The 18,166-nt window shown below is 36.4% G+C and overlaps 1 protein-coding gene across 5 annotated transcripts; it reads right to left on the minus strand.

The window, feature by feature from the left end:
* Positions 1-1,055: 1,055 nt before the first annotated feature.
* Positions 1,056-16,828, minus strand: FAM204A (family with sequence similarity 204 member A). 5 transcript variants are annotated; one of them, XM_010714917.3, is made up of 8 exons: positions 16,768-16,828; positions 15,946-16,247; positions 15,003-15,093; positions 14,475-14,511; positions 13,945-14,047; positions 12,203-12,292; positions 1,808-1,914; positions 1,056-1,458 (listed from the first exon to the last, which is right to left on the minus strand). In XM_010714917.3, the coding sequence occupies exons 2-8, from the start codon at positions 16,198-16,200 to the stop codon at positions 1,407-1,409; spliced, it is 735 nt and encodes a 244-aa protein (XP_010713219.1). In that variant the 5' UTR covers positions 16,201-16,247; positions 16,768-16,828; the 3' UTR covers positions 1,056-1,406. The 5 variants fall into 5 exon arrangements, with proteins under 5 accessions (XP_010713219.1, XP_010713214.1, XP_010713217.1 ...); XM_010714912.2 differs by having other exon boundaries at positions 15,946-16,252; positions 16,768-16,804; XM_010714915.3 differs by having other exon boundaries at positions 16,727-16,781.
* Positions 16,829-18,166: the final 1,338 nt, after the last annotated feature.

The following is an 18,166-nucleotide window of genomic DNA, read 5'->3' on the forward strand; positions in this document are numbered from 1 at the left end:
ATCGCAACAAATTACAACTTACTGCAGATTACCATACTGCAAACATCTTCCTGAAAGAAATACGACGTTCTGACCTAAAAAAAAAAAATTAAACCTGGAAAACCCACCAAACATCCTGAAGGCTAATGAACAAAAATGCACTATTCCATGTCAGACGGCGAATCTAAACTCTTCAAATCAGTGCCATAAAACTTGAAATTACTATTTATTGGCAAGTTGTTTTAGCCTCAAGTACTTACACAGTAAATCACCATTACGCTAATACCATACCTTTGGCCTGAAACATATTAATCTTGGTTAAAAATAACTGACATTTATTTTACCAATTCAATTCAGGCATTGCAGTGAATACACACACGTGCAAAAGCTTCAGGAAGAGAACTTGCTTGTTTCAAATGGGTCCTTTTCACTGAGAACAATTTTGAGAAAACACAGTCATCAGTTCTTGTTATAATTCAAGCATTCAAATCCTAATTGATCTGTGAAAACATTTGACTTGAAGTAAACTCCTTGTTTATCGGGTGCAGCTTACTGTGTAACATAACAGATCCAGACATTTTTCAAGATAAGTTTATATAAATTTATATTATTAAATTTATTAAATTTTTATATTATTATTAAATTTTATATTATTAAAATTTATATTTATATTCTTGAGCTACTCAAAGACTCAATGTCTTTAAAAACTTGAGTTCTTCAGAAGGAAAGGATCTAAGGAATTTTGAAGCATTCAGAAGAACATGGCACCTGGACATGATAAATAGGATCAGACTCTCCTAGAAGAGGGAAAATGGACTTTCTGGGCCAACTTCTCTTTACATTTACTGAGTCCGCAAATGCATAAATAGTAATAGCTTTAAACAAGTAGAATATTTTTGCTTCTGTTTCTTCTTTGTCCCCTCTTATTCAGCCCACGCACCACGCAAAACTCTCAAGCTGACAAAAAATAAAGTACTTATTTAAATACAGGATAGTAGGAAGAAAAAAAAGGCAAAACTTATCTCTTTCCTTGTACCCACACAAAGGACATATAACAATACAGCACACAGAACACATCTGGATTGAGTATTTTATTCCATCTTTACTCAGCCCTCTACCAGACTTCAAATGCATTCTGCAATGCATTACACTACTATTTACATTTTGGAGAAATATACTATCTTTAACATAGTACTGATTTTTAGAAAGCATTTTTGCTACACTGTAAGAATGACAAACCAACCTAGTGTAATCTCACAGGATTAAGAGGAAACACAAGGATTTGCTGTGCTGCTTTTTTGTTTGTTTTAGTTGATTTTCTTCATATTTGAAGTTTTCTTTGAATGAGGTTGTGTGGGCGTGTTTTTAGTCACCCACAAAACTTCAAGTAACAATGGGCATTTGACTCCCCAGGAAAACAGGATGGACTACATGTATCCCATATTGCTTTTTGTTTCCCACCTTTTCTTAGCTTCAAACCTGAAAGAGAGTACAAAATCACATGAGGACTCATGAACATACATACTTTAGATATTTAACTCTACTATTTCTTAGCAGTAACAATAAAAATCAAAACTTATTTTTACTAATAGAATGAAGATGAAAGCAATTTTTTACTATATGACAAATACATTAATCCTGGTAAAGTGTCCTTAATCTCATACCCTGCTCAGGAAAAAAAACAACAACAAAAACAGAACGTTAAACTAAACAAATAAGATCAACCCCAGCTTATTTCAGCCAAGGAAACATTAAAGTAATATTCTGCTGCATATACTGAGTGCCATTAAAATGACAAAATGTTTAATTCCATTCTCAAATGACTTACCCCCAAGCAAGCTTCTTTTTCTTTCGAGCTTCTTGGACAGCCTCTGCTTCTTGTTTGGCTTTTACAAAGTTGCGGCAAGCAGCAGCTTTGGCAATTTTCACACCAAGCTGAGACATAAAAGGGAACAAAGAAAAACTGAATAGAAGAAAATGGCTCATGTGAAATGTAAGCCTCACAAATTACGTGGTCTGGTATTGTTTCTCAAAAGTCAGAAAATATTAAAATATCTTTCCAATATTAAACTGATATTATACAAATGTTAAGATTGGATGGGAAAGAATGTCTCTTGAGAAACACACAAAGTAGTGGGATCCTGTAGCAAGCAACCCTTCCAGTCAACTCCTTCATTTTGAAGGATAAAAGCAAAAGGCAATAGCTGTGCCTTTCCCAATATACTTTTTTTTTTTTTTTTTTTTTTTTTTAAGTTTTTTGGTTTTTTGTTTGGGTTTTTTTGTTTAGTTTGTTTTAAATAAATACAGATAGACTAGACATACACTCCCTCCCTCTCTCTTTCAATTATTACAGCCAGCTATAACTTCAATCATACTGAACCACTGACAGGTCCCACTGATAGGAAGAACTTCCTGTATGAAACTCTTTGCTTGGATGAACTGCTACTACAACTGCTTCTCCAGTAGTACCTATAGTCATATTTTAATCAGTCTGTTCAGAAAGTAAATGAAGCAATGTCCTTAGAATGCACCTGGCATTCAGTGGTGCAATCATACGCATGCCTTTCAAATAAGGTCTGACTGGCTGTGGGTGAATATTACTTTATTTTCACAATTCTCAGTGAGTGAATAAGTTTAAGTTCACATTGGTGCATATCAAGAGGGGAGAAAAAGGAGAAAACATTGAAAAAGGTACCATGAACTATGACCATTACTGTGCTTAATAAGCATTCAGAATTCATTCACTGTTGTTGCATTTTGTGACTGCTGTCATGATTTGACATTATTTGCAACAGAACTGTGAAAGAATTTGGTGTCAGAAGTTATCACTTTTCCCCAATAAGAACAAGAGTTTAGCCAGAACTGCTACATGCTGTGATGTGGACAAATAGGCTTTTTCTCTACCCAGTCCAAAACCTACCAATAAGACACACCATGACATTCTGCATTTCCCCAGAAAGTCATGGGATCACATGAAAAAAAAGAGGCACAGGAGACCCACCCAAAAGAATACTCCTAACACTTTGGCTAGGGTTCCAATATTGAAGTGTACTACCAAGAACAATCTGCTGCATCTGTACAGGCAATTTTTTACTCTGAAAAACCACTTCATCCAAATAAGATGAGAGGATCAACTTAAGATGGTAGATGCATGGGTATATCTTCTACCTTTCTCCTGTTTAACATCTTCCCTGAAGCAGGTTGATATCCAGATTTGCAAAAGAAAAAGTAAAGCCTTCTCACTCATTACTACAAGTTATTTACCTTAAGATTCTTTCACTATTCATGAATTAAAAAAAAATAATCTTTCTGCAGAAGAGAATCTGCACACATATCAGGCACTGAACATCAGGTTGTACACCATAACAGGCTCTAAGCACTGCCAACACAAGCTACTAACAGGTAAGCATATGATTTTTTCCCCCCCAAATGAAACTGTGCAAAATTACTAAGACTAAACAATTTTTGAATCTAGTTTTCGCATAGGATTATTTCAGAGTCATAAATACACACCTGTGCAGTCATCTTGATGCACAAGATGTGACATTTCCAAACTTTCCTGTTAGGTGTATAGTTTTTGTAATGAGCATGAGCAACATTTCATACAAATCGTAACACATTGTCAGTGTCTGAACAGCCAAATCTCACGTGGAAGGCTACCAAAGGATAACATTCTTATTCACACTGTCACTTAATTTAAGTTATTCATACACTTGTATTATAAATACGTTTATGAAAATTCACAAAATACTAAAAAAAAAAAGAAGAGTAAGAAAGGATCAATTACTGCTCTATATTTAGAGCTAACCTGAAGCCTTAAATCCACCAGAATCATTAGTTTTGAATTGCATCTTCCATCCTAACACGTTAAAAAAAGATCAGCTCGTAATAGGTGATGAATAACAGCTTCTCCTTAAAAACACATTCTAAGAATCTACTGAACACTTACACACATGCAGAGATTCACTACCGTGGTCTATACAAGTGCAAGAAGAAAAAAAAAAAACCACTGATCTGTGTTTCTTGGAAGACAGAATGAGTTCTTCCATCTTTGCAAAATACAGAAAAATGGGATAATAAGATCCTCTGTAGCATATGTGAAGTAAAAGCAGAAATGTTTTGCAGTGTTATCATTTCTAGGCTACATAGAGACAAATTTGCAAGACATGAAAACAAATGTGCTGCATACAAATACACACAAACATTGCAGTCAGATTAAATGCCTTTTGCTCCTACCCACACCCACACATACATCCACACCGCCCCTCCCAAACAAAATCCATGAAAGCTTGGTCAATGGGTTTTACATAAAAAAAAAATTTCAGGTCATCAGATAACTCAATAAAATACATTGTTAAAAGAAGTAAGAAAGCATGAATAAAAATATATACAACAATTTCTTGTGTAGTCAAAGTATCAGCATTTTCCATATAGAACATCCAATATTTTGCTGCATTTTAATTAAGGTGTCTAAACATTATCACAAAGAACTGCAAATTGGTCAGAGCACGCAGTAAGGAAAATTAAGCTCTAAAGGCTTTTTATCACCATATTTCAGGAACCAAGGGTGTAAAATGTTCTAATTTGGGATATATTAAAAGCCATAAAAGGTCTTTCAAAAAGATTAATGGTACTTTGCTTGGATTTAAGATAAGGGCTTTAGCTGGTTGGAAAAGCAGGGCCCTGGCTAGACCCTTGAGGCATTCATCTTTACAGCCACTTGGAAGATTTGTAAAAGCGTCTGCATAACCTCCAGCAAACGCACTGCGACATTTTTTTATTTTTTATTTTTTTAAATTCCTTTCACTTCTACAGGTTTAACGTTTGGGAACCACATCGGATAGTAAAGTCGATACGGTGGGTCACCCCCACAAGAAAATATCTACGTATTTAAGACTAACTAAATAAAACAACTTGGCTTCTAACAGGTCAGAGACCTTCCCATTTGGAAGTTTACCAATAATGATGGCAAGTATCTTCCTGTAGATGCTTAACGTAGCATAAGTGAAAAATTCCTTATCGTGAAAAATAATACGTGTTTCTACTATCTGAAAGTGTTACCTTGCAACAAATTTCTGAAGCTTTGCTTCTTCCCAAACAAACACCTTCAAAAATAGCAATTACCAAACTTTCACTTTTTATGGAATAACAGGTCTCTGTGAAAAAATATTTATGCCGTTCTCTTTTGTTCTTTAATTAAATGAAAACAGATGTTTTCTGAAGTAAAGCGGAACCATTACTGGAGTACTTAAAGTGTTAAGGTCTTTAATTTTTATATCAGTTTGGTCTACAATTCCTGATTGTCTTTACTCAAGCTCAACATTAATGTCAAGCAAGTTACCTAGGAGACGAAAGAGATCAAAGAGACAAAAAACCCTCAAATGTCTGATTAATCAAGCCTGCAAACAGCTTATTCTTTTAGCCTGCATGCAAGTATGAAAATGAGATTCTGGGAGCCGTACATTGTGCAGATTTGTTCATTCTTATCAGAACAAAGCCAGCGGCAGCTTATTTCATGGATCATTGGCACTGTCATCAGTGCTACACAGAACGGGTGACAGCTCCTCATTTTGAGGCTTGAACAAAATTAGCAAAAAGTCGGCACAAATTAGCCTCTCATCTTTTTAGTAATATGACATTATTCATTTACTTTTTATCCAATTTTTAATTTTTTCCTTGTCAGCTATCCCTTTCTAGTGTTTCTTGCACAGCATCATAAAACACTTTTAAAACAAGCAAAGAAATGGATGAAGTTGAAATAGTTCAGGCAGAAGAGTAAACATTTGTATTAAGTTGCACCAGCATCTGCTACAACTTCCAGAAAACTTCCCTGAAAAAACCAGGACATTTAACATTTGGGTTCCATACAGTAAGCACGTTTCATTAAGTAAGACTGCACATGTAAATGCTGAATGGCACAGGCATGAGACAACAGCTTCAAGAATTGCTCCAGAAATATTTAGGTATGATACACAAAGCGCTGAACCCGCAGAGGCTCTAACAGAACATCTATATTCAAACAGGTCCTGAAATATCCTATGATCACAGGAGTGAAGCCAAACAGCCTTTTAATACAGTGTTACAGTTTCTCATCAAATATGAATCTAGTTATTTCAGGCTTGCCTTTAGCAATGATTTTCTCCTTTTATGTTATGGAATGTTATCCATTGCTGACGTATATAAAATATATAAAGCAAACAAGAATACCGAGTGGATTTTGCAGTGAAAATTGTCCCCTTTCAATGATGTGCTCAGCTTCCACTGTAAAATACTCTGTAATACCTTTGTTGTATTTTTATGCTGTGTATTACAACATCAAATTATATTTGGATGGCACAGTAATGGAGCAAGGACAGAAAACTGTTGTAACATTAAGCTCTTCTCTCGATTTAAACATTGAAATGCCAGTAACTTCTTCCATTCATGAGAAAACACAGCATTAAAAAAATTAACTGTAAGCTGTTAGATGCTTTACACAGCCCCCTTATAAGAAAGGCAGTTTTAAAAAAAGAACTGTAGTACTGTTTTCAGCAATTTCTTTATCTCTGTTCTTCTAAGTAAGAAAGCTTATTAACAAGCTTTGAACTTAAAATCACATTTACAATAATGTGCCATCAACAGTTTTATAAGCTAATTAGAAAAAAAGATTAATTAATGACTGGCTGCTAATAAAATGGCAATCATGAAGAAAGAAACCAAGGGTGCTAAGCTTCAACTACCACCAATTAAGAGCTAATTACAAACAAATTATATATGTGTTTTGCTGTGGGCTTTAATTTACTAAAATGGTTTTAATTAAAAGAGAAAACATGCTGATTAATTGAACTGCAGAAAAAATCTACAGTATAAACTGTGCTTTGTCTGTCTCTTTAATTAGACTTGTAACATCTGAAATCTTTTTTTAAGGTTTGTTAAGGAAAAGATATACATAATTAAGGGAGCAGAAGAATGTAATTCTAGGTGATAACCCTGCCATGTTCCAAAGGTTAAAAGAAAACAACCTCAATGAAGAGTGATATTTGGAAGCATTTCTGCTAAGTGTTAGAAAGAATCTTCACAGATTAAAAAATAAAATTCTTCCTTCCCCCCACCCCCAGAGTCCTTGAGCAGGCAAGATTTCCAAGTTAACTGGTGCCTAAGTTACATTCTGTATTAGATTGCATCAATCTCCTCAGGTAGCTAAAAGCACTACAATAAAATTACAGATTTTGCACAGAATTTAGAAATTAAGCTGTGTTATATCTATGGAAGAGCAATCAATTCAAGGTATTACAACCTATCTGAAATTGTGATGTATGACCTACTCAGCTTCACAAGACAAAAAACAGCTAAGAGAAAGGTTATCAATTGTTAAAACATACAACCTTGCTCATATCCTTCCCCATGATATAGCTAGAAGTTACTTACACACAATGAACACTAACTTGAACACTGTAAAATGGTCAAAACTGATGCACCACAAAATGTGATGACGACGGCAAGACCAATAATTCTGTGAAATGAAAAGGATATCCCAGAGAGCAGATAATTAATTTGGTCCGTTACGATGTAGATCTTTCATTTAAGCTTGCTCACAATACCACCATTTTCGTGTAAATTGCAGCTTCAAAACAAAAAATCTCACCAAAATGCCAGAAGCCACAAAGTACACAGAAACAGTGCTGTCAAAAAGTCTGCACTACTCAGAGACTGACAACTATTTCAGTAATTTGGTGTGCTAAATCACAAAATATTTCTGAACTTCCATTCTGACAGGTAAACCTAACGTGGTTTTACTGTGTTCAAGTTTCAGTCCCCAGGCTAATGTGCTCTTAGACAACGTGGCACCTACTTACCAGGCAGCAGCAGGAAAACAACAAGGCAAATGCAAAGTTTGAGGTTTAGACAGATCAGTTCTCAGAATGTTAGAGCCAAAAAAATCTGCATTGAAACTCATTTCAGGAAGAAAAAGTACTAAGAAAAATTCTCCCAGTGAAAGGAAAAAAGAAATATTTGCAGGTTGACAATCTGAGGGCATAGGGGAAAATCTTTTGGAGTTATTTCATTGAACCTTTTGAAGTATCTCTCCAAACTGAAATCAGTTTTAGCAAAGTGAAGTTCCCAGACATTTCCACACACTATCCATACTCAGATGGATACTCACCTCCAACAACACACAGACACAGTGCTCTAATTACTCAGCATTCCAGACAGAGCCCCACAAACAGTAACAACTGAAGTGCACTTCAAGGTATTACACCAAAAAGGTTTTTTTGAAACTGCTAGAAAAGTTGACATAATCTAAGCATCTATAGCTTAGAATAGCACTTTCTATATACAGACCCAAGTACTGCTTCTATTTGATCTCAGTCACCCTAGAGCATCCCCAAGAAAATCACCATTTTAATTCAGTTAAACATCCACAAACTTCATTCTCACTAAAAAATTCATTCCAAAAGGTTCAGGACTCCTACATTAACACTAGCATTTATCTTGACATCTATCAAATTAAACAATTCATAATTAAATACAGTGTTCAAACTATAGCTTTAGGTATGCCATTCCACATTTTGAATGCAGAACTTTAAAACATGAGGAGCTGCCAGTGCTGAAAACCCAAGATACACAATACAACAAAGACAGCAACTGGATTACAATAGTGAACCTTGACTGCTTACATTGTACCACCGTATTCTGACTCAGTAGTTGTCCTTGTAAAGCCTGTATCAGGTTACTATTAGTATTGAACAACTTTTACTCTTGCACTAGGTTGAAAATCCATAGTGAATTACAACAATTAAGCAGTATGACACACCTGCAGTATGCAAACATTCAACAAAAATGAATCAAGCAAAAGGAGTGCTGATCTTTTATGCTATGACTGCACTGCAGCATAGAGATGCTCAAGCTAGACTTGGTTTTAGAAGCAGTATAGCTGAGGAAGCAGTCAGTTACTGATGGATCACATTCTGCACAGCACAATCCAGACATGCCCATATTGTTTCAGGAAGAATTTCACATAGATTATGCAAACAATTATTTTGGGATAATCATAACTCCCTGGTGAAGCAGAACCCCCCATAAGACATGCTGCAGGGACAACAGGAGATAAGGGATAACACTTAGTAGTGAGGTGAGCCAAGAGATTAGGTTATCATCATCATAGGTGTACAATCCATTCTTACTTGAAATATATTTTTATACATTTTTAGCCACAGTCCCAAAAGCTACATGCAAATCCACCTGTACAGTCACCAGCAATTTCAGAGCCTCTTGCACAAGGTATCCAAGTTGTAACCACCACAGTTAAAAACCTTGAGAACTCTAGTAGATCATCTCAGTTTAGTTCAAAATCAGCATGTGTGTTTGCCAAGCAGAAGAAAGCAACAACTAACATACAGCCCAAAGCCTCATTTATAGCAGTACAGCAACATTTTCCTTACAGAGCCTGCAACAAGTACCACATGGAAACCAAAACATCCAAAACCTCGAAGCATTATCATTTAGGTGTTAAGGCTATGCATTTCAGTGATTCGCTCACAGCTGCTAGATTATGCATACTGGCCAAATCATCACTGATTTTAAGGAAATCTGATTTTAAAAAACCTCACCGTGTCACAACGATAGCATATTGACAGCATCACTTCAGCATTCCTTTGCTTTTTAGGACATTTTTCTGCTGCCCATTCTCAGTCATCTGTTTATTTTTGGCTTCATTTTTCTAAATACTGAAGCTGCCCTATCAGTTTCACAGGCTTATAAATGTTATACATCAAAAATTAGTTTCACTTATTAAGGCAGAAAACGGCTTTAAGAACTCTGGGATCTGTGCCTCAAAGCAAAAGCTTTATCAGCAGGTTCCAGTCACTGCTTCTTGCAAAAGAAAATGGTGCCGATTAAAAATCCATACACCTGATTTCAAAAAGAACACCTACCCATTGAACGTTTTTCACATGGCTACAAGGGGGGCTGCACCCCCTGCACCCCAAATGGAAGGCAGCTGCTTTTCACACGCACAGCCCTGCGACATTGCTCAAGAAAAATAAAAGCTATACATAAAAAGATGAGGTTGAGATAACAGAACAATAATTCATCCACTTATTTCTCTAGACTTCAGAAGTGTTGCACTTCAATACATGCCTGACTTGCTCACAATGTTGTGTTGAATTTGGAAGTTAAGACAAAAAAATAACCCTGTTCTCTAAAAATTAAGTCAGCCTTTACAATTATTACGTAAAAATGAGCTTCAAATTGCAAAGACAGGAGGAAAGTTGTGACTGAATCACTACTACACAACATGAAAGCAGTATTTACTGTACTTTGTACAATGCAATGTTGCTTTCAGTCAGCCTCTCCCATAACTAAATCCTTTGCTATAGCCCTTCACTGAATCAGAATTAGTCACTGCTAGAAGAGCATTCTCAGAATAAGAAATACTTTAAATGATAGAGAAAAAAATAAATAAATGTAAGCTGTTAAGACTACAAAGAAAAATAAAATTTTGCAGTAGGTTACATAGCAAATCCTTGAAACACTAGAGAACCCTAGTGAATTCACTGCATTTCTGCCTTCACAGAACTCCTCGTGAGATCAAGACAGAGTCATTTGAGTTTTCCTTCTTTCAGCATGCTATTTATTCTGATAAACTCAACCAAAACCAAATCAAGGCTGTGAATACTAATAATACTTTAAGCATTTTGTTTTCAGAATTACAACATGCTAATATTTGAAAGTCAACAATTTGGAGCTAATGTTCCACAGATATTATATTGCTGTAACACCTGCGATATGCTAGATGTTGCACAATCCCATGGTTACTAAAATCAGATAATAGTTTATCATAAATATTACAAAACCTTAAAACTTCTTACGTTAATTTGTTTTTATAGTCAAACAACCTGCAGTAAAACCTTAGTATGTTTTATTGATTATGATACTCTAACCACTTTAGAGTAGATGGAATAATGACATTTGTGAAGGAGAAGCTTTAGAGTGTTTTGAATTCCAAACACAACAGGTAATGTAACAGTATCACAGTGAGAAGTTGGCTGGACTTAAACAGAATATTAGGCTACATTTCTGTCACTGTCAGAAGCTGTTATCCTTGTGCAGGGAGGTTCTGTGATTCTAAGTGGAAAAAGGCTGTCTAGTAACTAGAAAGTGCCCTGAGTGACTAAGTGCAGGAGTTTCTACTGAATTCATAAGAACACACACTGAAGAAGTTAGTTTCACCTAACCATATTTATGAAAGAACTGTATTTCCTGTCCCAAAAATCATTTTTCAGTCTTTGCAATACCACATTATATGCCACTAAAACAAACTCAGACCTGCAATTTTACATTAAAGCTTTGCTGTACTTATGAAATGCTAAATATTTGTACGAGAATGAGAAGCAACCAGAATGTTCTGGATTCTTTTTTATTTAAATGCCTTCTGTATCTTCGAACACCTTTGAATTTTACTGGTACATGCAGTGAACAGAAAATTCCCATTATATCTGAAGATAGGGGAGCACACAAGACAGATAAAGAAAGCAAAGCCCTTGTTGAAATTATATAAATTAGATGAGTTTTTGAAAGGCTAGCTCCTACAATCACCTAAAATAGCACTGTATTTAGGTTTTTCTTCTTTGCTTCAAAATTATTCTATTTTTACCTTAATCCTTCTTCTTTTGCACTTTCTCTCCATGCCCACATTCCAATAGGCACAACAGTCTACATGGATTTCAGTGAAGTACTGTCACGGGTGCATATGTGGTAGGTGGTAGCAACTGAACCACTACTCACAATGAATTGCAGTTTCATATGTGACAAAGGTATGTGATAGATCCCCCTACCAGTTCCTCAGCACTTAACACAAGTCTGAAAGACCAGATTGGTGCAGCAAATAGCTAAACCATCCTAAACACCAGGCAAAAATATATATAAAAAAAAAAAACAAACAAAAACACTTCAGTTACTAATGACTGACTTGTGGAGCCAGTATCAGAGTTTCAAGGTAAGGTTACTTGGGAACATTCATGGCTGTATTTTCAATTCTTACACATGGCTACACTTGTCCAAACATTACTGGATCAGCAGCTAAATCCTTCAATCATTGACAAATCTAATTAGGAAACAGAAAGGATGTCCCAAGCAGTCTTCAATGCTACTTTATTTGCAACTCTTTTTAAATAAAAAAACATATAGATGTCCAAAACTTAGGGGTTTTTTTCCCCCTAAAAGCTTTTAATAGACCACTTACCTCACGAGTTGCTAATCTATCACTCAGCTCCTCAGCTTTATCAATGTCACCTTCAGCCACAGATTTCTCTATGCTAAGTTCAAGGCCAGACTAGAAAGAAAAAAAGCAAATACCTTTAGAGCAAATAAATAGAGAAATAATACACCTAAAGGGAGCATCTCCTTTTAAAAAATAATTTTAACAGAAGTCTTAAAATGAAAACACTGCATGAACCCGTAATTTCTATGTAACACAAATCACTTTGTCTATGTATTGTAATGGACAGTATAATTAAGAATTCACTGAAAGACTGCCTGAGCACAAATCATTGCATTAGTTCCACCTTATGTGCAGGATAATACTGTAGGTTAAAAAAATTACACGGACTAGTTTATGCCTGTCACAATAAAATTCATCTGAAGATCTGGCTTATCTCTTGCATCCCTGGAGCTTTCTAAACAAAATGTGAAGTATATGTGTCAGGTAACACGAAGAATGGCAATTACCACTGTATCGTTACAGTTCTAAGATCTTATCCAAAAACATCTGGCATGATGCCACTCCACTACACCAATAAATTCAGAATTCTAGTTATCCTGTGGAAAACAATGAAAACAGTTCAAAATTCAACCTTTACGATCAACATAACTCACTTAATGACATTTACAACTAACATAACAATAAAACATTTAATGGAAATTATAGTTGGAATTTTAGTTGGAGGTTTCTGAAAGGATCCAGAAGGATAGCATAGCAGTTGGCACTGATTTGGGAATTTCACAAAAAACTAGTTCATTAATCACAAAAGACATTTTACAGACTCACTGGTTTTAAGCATTAGCGATGCTGAAGAAAACAATTCTGTTGGTTTCATAATAAATACTTTTTTTAAAAAATAGAAAAGCAAACAATTATTGAGAAACAGAACACTTGATTATTAAGTTGAGAGTTAACAGAGTGCACAAATGAAAAGCCAACTGTCTTCTCTGAAATTAATGAGACGTGTTCCTCTAGAAATTAAATCACAACTTAAATGGAGAACAGCTACATGTTAACACTTTGGGCCTCAGTCCAGATCTATACTGAGCAGTTTAATGACAAGTAAATGCCCACCAAAAGTCAGAACTCGGAACTGATCAATATCAGTGTCGATGCAGAAGTTTACTTTAAGCAAATGAAAAACAGAAAGTTTGTGATAAAGGATGCCAACTGAATATTTGATGTCTTAAAAGTGACAAGAGTCCTCTACAGTAAAACTACAGAACAAGCTCATCATATTTAGAGTTCCTGACACACCTATCATGTTCTGTCAGTAACATCAAATATGGCTAGTTATATAGCAAGTTATCAACTAAATGTGTTGTAAATTCAGCAAAACTTCATGGTAGATTCAACCCTCTGATTCAAAGAGCTACTGGTTTCAACTAATGGACTGACTTGGAACACTGAAGTTAAAATACAATAAAAGGTCACTGTAATCAAACAACGCATATCAAATCTTTTGTGTCTCATCACAATAGAATATAAAAATCAAGAAAGGAAAGAGGCATGGATACCATCTGGAAATCTTTCAATTCAAGTAAAACTTACATGACACCTACAAATAAATTTGTTTAAAAATACGCACAAAATTATTCTTCCTCAGAGTGACTTGGTCATATGCTTACTTCTGAATAGACTCAGTTTTACTGTTATCTCAGTTAACACTGCCTTTTTTTACTATAAATAAAAAAAGATGACATGGCTTTTGTAACAACAATCACCTTTTGTGGAGCTCTGCTATCCACAGGTGATTCAAATCTATCATTGATTCCAAAGTACTGTGTAAGTTCTTTCCAGTGGTCTTCATTGGCCAACTGCTGACTACTAAAAACCAAAAAATAAAACTCATTAATATAACCAATTTGTTTCCCACAGCTTGCAATGTTCTTCTCAGAACTAAAACAAACTCTTCTATTTGGCAGATGCACTCTTTTCACCTGACATTTTTGGATGCAAGTTATTCCTTTTCCTCTGCAATCTTGCAAGCAAGCTTGTATGCAATTATATGACAAACACCATTAAGAATACATTAATTTTAAGTTGTATTAAATAATACTGTTCTGTTATTTTAAATCAAGCAATAAGCTATCACTAGAATTCAATTCAGTCTGTGTGACAGACACAAAATAACTTCAGTACATATTTAACATGACAGTGTTCAAAGCCAGTGTTTGGCTACACTTCTTACAAGTTTTACTGGATATTAAGAACAGACCTCATATAATCACATTGACATATATGTTGGTTATACCTCTTAGTCACTTCATTTTTGTCCTTTTCAAGTTTTTCTAAAAAAGAAAAAAAAGACCAGCGTTACACAGCAATGCCCTATTGCATCCAATAAAGTTAACAGATCACTAATAGAGTATGTTCCCATTGAAAGACTGTTACAGGATGACCTGTACTGAATGATCATGGGGGATTTAAACTACTCTGCTGTGAGGCTTTTCATTTGAAGAACCTCCTACAACATCTTCAAAAAGCATTGATCAGAACAGACAAAATAATGTATGAAATAATGTACTGAAAACATGTCCAGCCTTTTTAAGTCAGTACTGACTGAATAAATTCTGCCCTCTCTTTAAAAAGAACTTGGATTTTAAGTGGCAATTTACAGTCTAGGTCTAGAATGGATGTGTAACAACTAGAAAAAAAATCCTAGATATCAGACGACACCTACTCAGGCATTCAATTATTGGTGAAAGCTTAAAGTGTACTTCCAATGTACTTAATACTAATTTCATTTACGAAAAATAAGGTCTGGAATTATGCAAAACACCTTTTCTGCGACGCTTTCTTTTTCGGCCTCTGCTTCCCTGATTTGCTTCCATTTTCATTTCACGGTTTTTCTTCTGAAGCTCCAAAAACTTCTACAAGATAAAGAAAAAGCAAGGATTGGTATTTTTTAATTTTCTTTACAAAAAAAAAAAGTTACACAGAACACTGACAAATGTTGTCCCAATATCTCACTTATCCACAGTAGCTTCACGTATTTATTGCATTCAAACTTATGCAGAGAGCATCCAACCCTGATGGTGTTAAACTGATATTGGCTCTATCACTTTATCACCAATATCATTGACTTTCTGCCCTCCCTAAGTCCCAGAAGTATTCAAAATTGTTTTCTCAAGGAGCACAATGCTGAATATGTTTATGTTGGTCGTGCACTCCTAGGCTATGTAACAGTTTGTAATTGCACAGACAGTAGTTTAGAATCCAAGATAACTGACAGTATATTCCTTGCACATCAGGCAAGTTTTTACATGCAACCATAAAGAGAGGTTATAAGCAGTTATGTGTTTGGATATCTGCACCTAAACCCTATACAAAGCAGAAAGGTATAGCTCTACTTCACAGGTATAAATCACCAGTACAGTGACTAACATGCTCAGCTATAAACACTTACACAAAAATCAAGTATGAGGAAGCTCAGAACCCATATTCTACCACAAACACAAGTATTTGTGCAATTAAGTAGTCACCCAAACATTTCCTTGCTGTGCTTTTAATCACTGCTGTATGAAAGAAAAAAAAAAAATGCAAGCTTTTCCTGTCTTTCTTCCCATTTAAATTCACTCTATCCAAAGTAATCTAATGTATATTATTGTGACAGCACTTTGACTGCATTTCATTTTGCATTGGTATACCTAAAATATCCAAATTTGAGTTGCTTAAATTTAAAAAATAACTCTAGATATTTGAAGCCATGCTACGATACCCACATTCCATATATTTAAAGGAATTCCAGCAGGGCATGTTTCAGATGTGTTTTCTCCATCTGCCACGGATATCAAAACTGATTTAGTGACGGCATTACTTTCAGGTCCATTCTCCTGCAATTCAGGAAGCTGAACTCTTTCTGCATCTTCCTTTATATCCTCTTCCTTCAAAGAGGAAATACATGACTCCTCTTCATTCTCTGAGCTCAAGTCAACATCACTTTCATTCAGTCCTGGAGGTAACAGACCACTCCACATCTTCCTCTTCACACAAGGCCAAGGCACTGGGACTCATGCAAGCACACCTGTTCTGAGACAAAACCACCATCAGCCAACAGAGTCAGAAACACCAGAATGTAATAACAGAAACATTTCTCCCGAGGCGCTTTAGACACGCTCTTTACAAAGCTGTTAGTACTTACAACTTCGGAGGGGAGTTAAGAAGAGGACTGGAGTCCACAGATTAAAGACAGTACGCCTTTTTATTTTTATTTATTTTTTCTTTTTCCCCTTCCTTACTACTTAAAGTTTTCTCACTTCGAGTTTGTTTACAGATGCTTCCCAGCTTTAAGCATAACGCAGCAGCAACGCCTCTCCGGGACAGCAGATGAGCACCCGCAGCCCTCCCACGGCACCATCGAGCGGGAAGGGCCGAATCTCGAAAGCGGGAGGACGGGGAGAAAAGCCCACTCAAGAAAGGAGCCAGGAGGCGCGCGGTGCTGCTTCAGAGCAGAGAGACAAAAGGACTGGAGAAAAAACAGACACCTCACAGCACAGCCCTCACCACTATCCCCAACGCCAGCTGCGGCAGCACCCCGTGTTTACCTGGCCGCCATCTTGGCACCCCGGAACACTCCACCCGTTGATTGGGCGCTGCCCCGCAGCCAATCGGCGGGCGCTTTGCTGCCCTGCTGCCGGCCGCCATATGCTCTGTTGCGACAGGGCAGGGCGTGCAGCGGCGGAGCGCCGTGCAATGCGGTGCAACGCTGAGGTGATGGGGTAACGATTGGTCTCGTGTCCCCACGTATGCAATTTAGGTGTACTTCTCAGAATAACAGCCGTGCACACAACAGAAAAACAAGTCACTTTCCAGTGCTCCTAGTTGTGATAGAGGAGTATGGAAGGTATTCAAAGCTAAACCTTCTAATTTGTACAATGCCCGAATGTTTGGACTGGGTCAGTGACGAGGGCCTGCAACCGTAGTCTTCATGGATGAGAAAATCTTTTTTAAATTCCCCGAATTGTCTCATATTCACACGGTAAATGGAAAGCCTCAAACGACCTTGTTCCAGCAAAGCTTGAATTTCCCTTAAACAGCACCAAGAATGTGAAAAAGATGCCTCTGTGCCTGGAAACCAGTCACTGTGAACCGACTAACACCATGTGAAGTGTCTCAGAGGCAAACACTAACTGTTTGGAGACCACTCAGTAAATTACATAACTCATATGGAAGTTTCTATTCTGTCCTTTCAGTGTATGTAGGTGAGACATGAACTAAATGCTTAGTAGCAGCTTGTATGTGGTTTGGCATGAAACCTTACATGCAGGGTGTGTCAGGAAAGGTGGCACAGAGAAACAAGAAGAAAAAGATACAGTGAAGACCAAGAAGGCACCAAGACACAGCCTACTTGTGGACAAACATTCTGATGTGAGAGGGGTGAGAAAGGGGCATGAGTTCCAGTGTAACGAGGGATAAAGGCAGACAGCAGGAACTTTGAGTAGGATCACCTTGCATCACCAAGGTGAGTAGGATCCTGTGTGGTCACCTTATGGGACTGGCTGTGCGTGGAAGGAAAGACAAACACCTTTCTCGTAGATGTAAAACAGATCTTCCAATTCATTTCCTCTCTATGCTATGATATTACATCCTCAGTTTCATTTCCGAAATCAATTAATTCCGTAAGTAATCACTTTTTCATGAACTACATGTAAATTTCACACTCAGCTTGCTAACTAGTTTTTCCTCTCATCTGGGAAATCAATTTTTAAGAGATTTATTTTGTTTACATTTAATACTTGGTTGCATTTGGTATACAGATAAGTGGTAACCGATAAATATATTGCTATTGTATATTGAATTTAAGGGATACATTTTCAAAGAGCAAGTTTCATCTCATGTCACAGTTTGTATCCAAAGGCTGTGATCTTGAGTTAGTGTCCACGGTCTGTTTCTGGTACACATTGGCACAGCTAGATCACACGAATGAAGTACTAAAATCATAGA

Source organism: Meleagris gallopavo, chromosome 8 (genome assembly GCF_000146605.3).
Source record: "Meleagris gallopavo isolate NT-WF06-2002-E0010 breed Aviagen turkey brand Nicholas breeding stock chromosome 8, Turkey_5.1, whole genome shotgun sequence".
NCBI lineage: Eukaryota > Metazoa > Chordata > Aves > Galliformes > Phasianidae > Meleagris > Meleagris gallopavo.